Genomic DNA, 10,000 nt, shown 5'->3' with positions numbered 1-10,000 from the left:
AGAGTCGGCGCGTTTCCGCATTTCGCCAGAGCGTAGATTTTTTAAAAATTTTCTTTACCTGTCGACAATGGGTTAAGCAAAGATACAACTTTGACATCAAGCAATTATTTAGACACTCAAAGAAATGAGACATTAGAATCTTTCATACTATTAAACATTCAAGGTTTATACCCTAAAACAAATCAAACATATAAGTAAGTTGCCAAGAGGATATAGCAAATGTCAACAATTATTCAGTTATTGTTCTCACAGATACACACTTAAATGAAGACATAAAAGATGAAGAAATTAAAATAAAAGATTTTGATATGATACTGAAAGACAAAAGCACTAGATCTAGAGATGGTGTAGCTCTTTACTCTGAAAATATCTTACAGCAAAAACTGACACAAGATAGAATATTCAAATAACACTGTGAAAGTACTAAGAGTTTTGACCAAGGACACACAAGAACTATGTGTTATTATATACAGACCACCTGATTTGAGTAAAGTTTTATTTAGCAAAGCATTAAATGCTTTAAAATTGCAGAATTTGAAGGTATTTCAATAATGGGTGACTTAAATTTTCCCTTCATCACTTGGGAGGCAAATTGGGAGGGGCAAATGCTACCAGAGATGAAACAGAACAAGCATAGTTGTTTCTAGATCTAGTGGAGAACTTTTACCTTAATCAAATTATCAAAATTCCAAAAAGAGAGAATAACATCCTTGTCCTTGTTTTTGTTTTTATGGTAGAGGAGGTATATCATCATACCTATACAGTTTAGTCAAGCCACACCATCATTGAAGATATATAAAATAAGTTAACCCCAAACTGACAGGCATGGCATGTACGTTCATGCCATGCCCACTGTGAGTTTATTTTATTAATTGTTCTTACACAGAGATGGTTCCACAAGTACTAAGTCACCAATGAGTACTACATGTCTTACCTGTTTACCCTTTTCCTTGATTTTCGAAAATGTTTTATGTTATCTTATATTGCAATTACTAATGTCAATAACATTATAGTAATTATCATAACTATAATAAAAATAACACCATTAATATTCATAGCATTGATAAAAAATAAAAAAAAAAATCCCACCCATTCAAGGAAAGGTGAAATCAGGTAGGGTTACGAGGGCTACTAATTTATTCCTTTGTGGTTAAGCACAACATTAAGTTAAGAAAACATGTAGGTAAAAAACACAAAGTAGTAGAGACAGGTAAAAGCCTTTAATCACTAAATTTAAATCACAAAAACTACTGTTGAAAAAATAATAATAAAGTAAGAAAGCTAAATATGACAAGTGATCTTGACATAAAAGAAAGGATTAAGGCAGATATAAAGGAAGTAGATCAGTTAAAAGAGTCCTTACATAATCAGAAAGAATGAAATAAAAAGAGCAGTTGAAGCTATAAAAGATAATGCAAAGTATTTCTACTCTCATGCCAATAACAAATTAAAAAGAAAAAGTGGATATTGGACTGCTTGAAAATGAGGGTGCCTTTATAACTGGCTCAAATGGAATGGCCAGACTCCTCAAAGAGCAACATGAAGAAGTTTTTAGTATTCCTTAAACAGAGGCAATAGTTACAGACCCTGATCAACTTACAGAGTTAATAGTAATGAAACACAAAGCCTTTCTTATGTAACTCAATGAAAGAGTCATTACTGAGGAAATAAAAGACACTGCAACAAACTCAGTAGCTGGGCCTGATGAAATTCATGCAATCTTAAAAAAAAATGTAAAGAAACTATAGTAAAGCCCCTAGTAACACTGTCAAGGAAATACTTAGATATGGGAATCATCCCAAACCCACTGAAAGAGGGAAACATAATCCTTACCTATAGAGATGGAGACAAATGCCAAGCTAAAAATCACAAACCAGTGACACTAACATCTCGCCTAATAAGAATATTTGAAATGGTAGTAAGAAAAAAAAGTTCAGTACGTAGAACAAGAAAACAAGATAAACCATGGACCGCATGATTTTACAAAGGGCAGATCTTGTCTGGCTCAAATGCCAACATGTACTAAGAGACCTAGTTGAGTTGATGTAATATATTTATACATTGCAAAAGCTTTCAGTAAAGTCAACCAAGGAATTCTACTCTGTAGGTTGAAGGACATTGGAATCAGAGGAAAATTAAGGATTTGGATGTATGATTTGCTAACAAATTGCAAGCCAAAAATAATTATTAATGAATAACTGTTAGAAGTGCATTACCACAAGGCTGTTATTTCTTATTGTGATTAGGGACATTAATGCAGATATTAAACACAAGGTTCTTTTCTTTTGCTATTGATGCTCAGATGAGTACACCATTAAATTTGATAGAGGATGAAAACATACTAAGAGAAGACCTGCATGCCATTTGTAAATGGGCTACTGAAGACAATATGACCTTCACTAATGATAAATTTGAAAAATCACATGATATAGTCCAACTGGAGTTCCAAGATCATGTTCATACTCTGTTGAGGGAATAGAGATCAAAGAAAAGGCAGTTGTAAAACACCTATCTCTGTTCTTGAGTAATGATATCAGTCTCATTTACCACATTGAGCAGGCTGCCAGTAAAGGAAAAGTTAAAGAGTGGATTGATGATGAGAACTTTTTGGACAAAAGTTCCAGAACATCTACTGCCATTATGGAAAGCACTAGTGATTCCAAGATTGGAATATCAGTGCCAAGTATGGAATCCAAGTCTCACAAAAGATATAATATTGCTAAAGCAGGTTCAAAAGTTGTCACCCAAAAATTCGGCAAGTGGCAGGTCTAAAATAAGCTTTTCTCTTTACAAAGACAGAAAGAAAGATACCTCATTATATGTGTATAATTGAAAACTTGGCACCAAATCCAAGAGAAGTAGAGGAAGGGAAATCAAAGTAAGAAACTCACTCAGGCAGGAAAGAAAAATGTGTGGCCAAGGTTCTTTTCTTGATGGGCTAAGACTGTTTGGTGGTCTGCCAGAAAGCATTAGAAACACAGACAGACTGGGCCCCATGTAGGGGATCACCCCAACCTTGGACTCAATCCTCACCTCAACTTGCATGGTCTTTTCTTCTCCCCCTTTCCTTTTCCGTCTCTTCTTCATCCCCTTCTTGTGTCCTCTTCCTAAGGTGTGAGAGCTATGCTGATGTGAAGTCAATCATGAATGGCCTCAGGGAGCCATGGGCACAGTATTCCATTGGCCTTACGCCTCATAGGGACCCTGAGGGGTAGACTGTTTCCTCTCCCCATTTATTTCAGGATCACCATAGCCAATAATAAAGATTTTTACCCTTATTAGAGGCATTAAGGCTTGCTCCATCATCAGCTAACTTATCTAAATTTGATTTCAATGGTTTCCCAACCCCTGCCTCTACTTTGAACATGGCTCCGACCACTGATATTAAAACCCCTTCCTCGATGTTTGCTTTCACCTCAATCTATTCCGAATCATCCACCTACCTCCAGAATACACCCCTTTCTCTCTCCCAACCTCCTCCACTCCTTCTCCTATTGCACAGTTTTCTTCATTGTCTACCGGTACCTCTCCCTTATTACTACTCTTCATCCTTATTGTCTTCCTCCTTTCAACATTATTACCTTTCTCCATACCACCCCATCTTCCTACTGTTTCCATCTCTGCAAACCTTTTGAGTACCTTTTTTGGCCTAGCCAAGTGGGAGCGATTCTTTGATTCTCCCTACAGCTCCATATTCTGACAATATCCTTGTCTTAAAAAACAAGTATGCAACGTTTCCTTTTGCAGTCATTCCTGTTGTTCATGCCTTGTCACAGTTACATATGAATCTTAAGCTCATACAGTATCTAATCTGACTGACCTCACTATTCCTGCCCAGCCTCACTCCTCCCGTCATACATGTACTGAAACTGTTTCCATCTCCCTTACTGATTGTCCTGTCTATGACAAGGACTGTTAAAACCACTTGCTTCTCAACTTTGATGCAGTAGTAGTCCAGTGCTATACCATTCCTCCCAGAGGCCAACATATGTCCTACACCAATATTGCCCCCCCACTTCCTTGCTCACTACCTTAGGAGACGGGGACTGGTGCCCGAAGTGGGGGATCACCCCTGTCTTGGTCCTCAGCCCTGGCCTCAACTAATTTTGCATGGTCTTTTCTTCTCCTCCTTTCCTTTTCCTCTTCTTCATCCCCTTGTTCTGTCTACTTATCCCAATCATTAAATTAATTTTTACCATTTTCTCCACAATATTTCATTATAATGCTCCCTACTCCCCTAACTCCATCCCAATCTAACAGCCTTTACCTTATACTATACCCAATCAGTTCCCCTCTCTATCCTTTTCACTACCATACTCTCCTCTAGTACCGTTTAACCTGTAATTTTACCCTAATCATCAACTCATTCCTAACACTTTTTGTTACCATTTTCAATAAATGAATATGCCAATATTGCCAAGATAAGCATCTGTCGACATGACCTCCCCCTTAAGGTTATGTAGGTGGAGTCTCCTGCCCAGTCCGACTATATTGACCCCTTCCCTGTCAATGTCAGAAATTTTGGCTCTTTGGCCACCCAGCCAAACACTGTCACTCCACAGCCTGCTGCCCCAACCTGGTCATGACCATTCAGATTGTTCTATTCAGTTCCATATGTGTGCCAGTTGTGGTAGCCCCTATAATGTATTTTATAGGAGCTGCCCTGCCTACAGGCTCGAATCTGAGGTAGCAGTTACCATATTTAAACTAGGCCTCACTCTACATGAGGTCAGACAGGAAGCACGGCAATGAAGTTTTCCTCCCTCGACTTACTCCCAGATTGTCCTTCGCTCTGCTCCCCTTCCATCTCAAGATGTCTCAGTATCCCTCCACTCCAAACCATCTTACTTCCTCTAGTTCCTCTCTCCCCAAGTCAAATTCCTCATCCAGTCTAAATCCAGTCTCTACCCTTCCCCGATGCCTACCCCTCCCTCTCACTTTACCCATTGCACCAGGCAATCTAATCCCCCCAATCCCATACCCGTTGTTGCTGTGAGGGGCTATGGAGATGGAGACAAGGATTCAGAGCTGTGAATCGCCCCTGCATTAGGCCTCAGGCCCTGACTTGACTAATTTTACAAGATCTTATCCTCTTCCTCTTTTCTTTTCCTTCTCTTTTTTAACCCCTTCAACTATCCACTTCCTAAGGTGTGAGAGCAGTGATGAAAAGATGAAAGGCTGACTTTGTGCCAGTCATGGATGGCTTAGGGGAGCCATGGGCTTGGTATTACCATTTAATTGTTTAGCCCTTGCCCTCAAGGGGACCCTGAGGAGTGGACTGTTTCTCTCCCCAACATATCCTAGTCTTACTATGGCCAGTAATGAAGACTTTGTACCATTTATAGGGGCATTAAGGCTTACCCCCTTTATCAAATAGCCCCAGTGATTTCAATTCCGGTTCCCCTATCCCAGACTCCTTTGACCACGATTCTGAACACTGATACTACTACCCCCTCCTCAATACCTACTATCACATCAGTCAAGTCCAAATCATCTTTCCAGGTCAATAATTAATCTGCAGGAAACATTTCTTCTCTCCCAACATCCACTACTTCATCTCTTCCACCCCATAACTTTCTTCGTCTACTACCCCATCCTCCCCTATTACTACTCTTCAACCTTATTGTCCACCTCTCCACAATACTACCTCTCTCAACACTACTCCCTTTTCCACACATCCTTGTCCTTCTACTACCCCCTCCTCTACAAATATCTTGAGTACTCAGTTCAGCCCAGCCATTTGGGATCGATTTTTTTGTAATCTCACCTACAGCCCCTTACTCTGACAACACTCCTCTTCCAGCAAGCCTCCAAAAACAAGTTTCTCTCAGCAGCTGCCCAGATTGTTCCCACCTTGTCACAGTTACATCTGAATCCCAAGCTATATCATTATCAACCCTGTCTTCAATGACAATTCCATTCCTGCCCAACCTCATCCCTCCCACAATACTTGTACTGGAAATGTCTCCATCTCCAAAAAAAAGCTGCCCTGTCTACAAGAAGGATTGGTCATATTGTGGAGAAGACTTGCTCGCCTGCCTCATGGACTCTTGATTGAGAAACAGTACAGTGCTACACCATCCCCCCTAGAGGTTGTCGAAAGTCCCCCACCAATATTGCCAAAATTACTTTCTGTAGACGTAACCTCCTCTTTAATGTTTACAATGTCAGAGAGTCCCTCTCTCTTTTTTTTTTACCATATCAACCTCTCCTCATCATTGTCAGAATTATTGGCATCTTGGTCATCCCACAAACATTGCTGCTCCACAGCCCGATTCCCTCTCTATGCCCAATCTAGTCATAAGTGATCTGTACAATCTCACACGTGTGCTAGTTGTATTTTATAGGGGTTGCCTTACCTATAAGTTTGAATCTGAAGTGGCAAGTGGCAAGAAGACACCCAAATTTCCACTATTCCAGACACTCCCTGGTACCTACCTCTCTGCCTCCTTGCCCAACTCACTGCACAAGACAAGCTAAACTCTCCATCCCATCTTCTACCCCATCCTCTACATCAACCTCCCTCTTCCACCATCCAATCTCTTTCTTCTATTCCAACACACCCCATCCTCCCCTTCTCCATGTGCACCATTCCCTCTTCTTTCCCTATTATCCATAGCACTCCCAACTGAATACTTGTGTGACTCCCTTATGTCACGATAGTGTCTTTCTCTCGATCCTTCTCTTCCTGACATTCTTCCTGATACTTTTCCAACTACCATTTCTACCCATATTACCCACTGATTGTTTCATAATGGCTCTCTTGCAGTTTTCCTCAGACAGTGTTACTTTCCCTTCCTCAGACACATACATAGAGACTCTCATTGATCTAATTGCACTTAACCACTTCCCCTTTTACTAATCCCAGCCATACTCCATTGCTCGCCCTTCTTTACCCATTTCACTTCCATACTATCCTATAACACTCTACAACCTCTGACATGTAACATGGTGATGGAAAAGACTTGCTATGAGTACACAAACCTATTAGAAGGTTTATTTTACTCATTTGGCAATTTTACATTATTCCCATCGATGTATGAGTCTGGAATGAAATGTCTATGAGTGGTGACTAGAAGAGTGCCGGCTCTATATACAACACTATTGTATTCCTGGCGCTGTGAGCGGCAATACAAGTTATTTTACAGAAAATTTAATATTAGATAAAAAAAAATTAAAAATGACAAAAGTAACATAGTGTCACATAGTTTTATTTTTCTTTGAAACATGATTGGAGTCTGTGCAAAGACAAAAAACTATTATCATGGAAAATAGACAAAAGTCTAAAAATGCTTATGCGTAAAAAGAGTAAATAACTTTGCAAATTGAAGGCATAGAGTCTTACCACCGTGCACACTTGTTTGAGTGTGCCCAGCCTACAAGCAACCACCTGGCAGAGCAGCTGCTCACGTAAACCTAATGCCTGGATTTTTGATGTGATTGCCGTGACGCAGCCAGATCCAATGGTGACTTGTGACATGAGCCCTTGGAGCTTTAAGAAATGTGGCTGAAAGGAGGCTTTAAAACTACTTTTGAGGATTATTTCTCTTAGTATCAAAAAGTAGCCATGGCCAAACAAGTCCACCACTGTTCAGCATGCAATGAGCTATCAGACTCTGGAACCTTATTCAAGTCCAGGATTATCATTAATTTGGCTAGGGTTAGGCATGATATCGGGGAACTAGGTGAACCAGACATGGAGCAATCTTTTCCCAGACCCTGATATTTTTTTCATAGGCAGCTGTGATTTATTGCACCTCATGAGTATTATTATGCAGTTCTAAAACCATTAAAAATATCTTGAAGCCAGCACAATAAAGGAAAGGGTAAACAGCTTCTTCCAGAACAATTAATGGAAATGAAATAGAAATATATTGAACTGTTGGATCCAGTTGACATGGCGGATGTCACATCGTGAAAAAAAATTGGCTGGCTGGCAAGAATGTGTCATCAGGGGAGAATCTGGCTGAGGACTGGGTGACAGGAATGTGTCTTCATGAAATATTATTGCCGAGTGGAAGGTGTCAGGGAAGTCTCATTGTGAGTGCTCACAACTCTTGGAAGGGATTAAACTCAATAAGCCTTTAGAAAAGGGCTCTTGCATTATTGCCCAACTTGACTGCTGGTACAGGATGTTGTATACTACCCGGAGAGTTAATAGAGTCTGCTCAACGAAAACAGTATTACCATGTTGCAGCAAAACAAACGACAATATAGGCCTTGGAACATGGCAAAACAACATATGCAGAATAAGAGCTAATAGCATAGCAAAGAGGAGGCAAGGTGTCTTCATAGTGTGCATGAGTGCTCCTGTGGGCTAGGCCAAAAAGACACACACCTGGGAGAGTCACTACTCAAGAAGCCTATTGTCAGATTTTGGTCCATATACAAGCCACCTGTATATAACAGGTTAAAAGGAGTAAAATTGAATGAAATATAAATATTGCCACGGCTTGATAAATGGGTTTATATTAATTTGCATTATAGTGAACCCATTCATTATGTTAAAAATTTTAAGTAAAAATTGGGGAGGCCAGGGTGCATTAGTATATACCACTCCACATTGAGCTTGTTGTCTGGCCCAAGGCCAAACTCATAAGCCGTCATCCTCCCCACCAGGAAATGAGCTTCTGATGTGATAAGTCATCACCCAACATCAGCAAGTCTTTCACCATAGTATGATAGAATATCACCCAGCATGATTAGGTTATACTTTGGTCATATTAGATTTTTTACTTTTATATTTAGTAAAAAAAAATTTTGTGCAATAGAGCATCATCTGTCACCTACAGTTTTGCTTTTGTTGGTTTCTTTCTTTATGTTTATAGTTTATATTTATATAATATTCTGTATTATATTAACTTTTTATTTTAACACCATAGGCCAAGTATGTATAATCTACATATAATATTTCTTCTCAGGTTTGCCGTCAATTCTTCTTGAAGACTTTAGATGTATCAGAAAAAGCTTCAAGAATTGTTTTGGAGAAAATGGTTCGTGGTGAACTGGGGACTGAAGGAGGTGGCCCAGCTACACCACCATTGTTTAGTAATCGTCCACATTCATCACAAGGAGATAATGAAAAGTCCGGTAAAGAAGATGGTGAAGATGATGACGAAGAGGAATTGAAAAGTGATGACTTGTCTTGAGTGATAATAGATCATATATCTGGACCATTTTTGTATGTTTCAACTTGCACTCATCATGTAGTTTATAGTTTTTGTCATGTCTGAAGTATGAGGTGAAAAGACATCACAGGCTACATGCTTATAAAGCAAAGGCAGTATAGGAAGAGGATGTGTAGTAAAAATTCAAGTAGCTGAGGCTTTCAAGGACCAATAAGTTTTTGCTTGTGCTTTATTATTAAACATAATTTGTACTATAATAGGATTTTGAGTATTTGTAGCCTAAGAAGAAAAAAAAAGCAAAGAAATGTCTAGGGAAATGGGCAGCTCATTTAAGAAACCAAATGGAATATGTAAACTCTGTAATAATTTATGGAGATCACTTCTTGTGCTTGAAATTTGCAGGATCTACAGTCACATTTATTACCCATTAAAATTGGACAGTTTAAACTGCTGTCGGAGTTCAGAAAGTGTATGAGTGAAGTAGTAGTGACATGAAATTTTATAGGTGAGAGTAGTGCATGGCTTTGTTATGTATATTTTAGATGTATTGCAATCGTTTCCTAGGTGTAAGAGTCTCCTCCAAGTGTCATTTTATATATATTTTTCTTTTTACAAATAAATCAATAGCCACATACGGGGTAGTTGATTTGTCTTACAGAGTGATGCTACACCAAGATTTTGCATTATATTGATTTTAAAGAAATTATGAAGAGGTACGTACATACACAAGCATTTTATAGAATGCATCTATTTTAGATGTAGAATAACCTTATTCAGTTACTGGGAGGGTAGTATATATGGCACGTCCACCGTGATTTTAGTTTTAATTTTGTTGATACATAAATGGCTACACAAGTGTTTATCCACCAAGG

At 39.0% G+C, this 10,000-nt stretch overlaps 1 protein-coding gene across 1 annotated transcript in view; it reads left to right on the top strand.

Moving 5' to 3' along the window:
- LOC125036577 overlaps positions 1-9,762 on the top strand; it is a 44,197-nt gene extending 34,435 nt beyond the window's left edge. The window contains exon 10 of the mRNA XM_047629289.1: positions 8,922-9,762. Within this exon, the coding sequence (XP_047485245.1) occupies positions 8,922-9,149 (228 nt within the window). The 3' untranslated portion in view covers positions 9,150-9,762. The remainder of the gene's footprint in view (positions 1-8,921) is intronic.
- Positions 9,763-10,000: the final 238 nt, after the last annotated feature.

Source organism: Penaeus chinensis, chromosome 21 (genome assembly GCF_019202785.1).
Source record: "Penaeus chinensis breed Huanghai No. 1 chromosome 21, ASM1920278v2, whole genome shotgun sequence".
Lineage (NCBI taxonomy): Eukaryota > Metazoa > Arthropoda > Malacostraca > Decapoda > Penaeidae > Penaeus > Penaeus chinensis.
The sequence above is the reverse complement of the archived record's forward strand: the minus strand, read 5'-3'. Positions and strand labels throughout refer to the sequence as shown.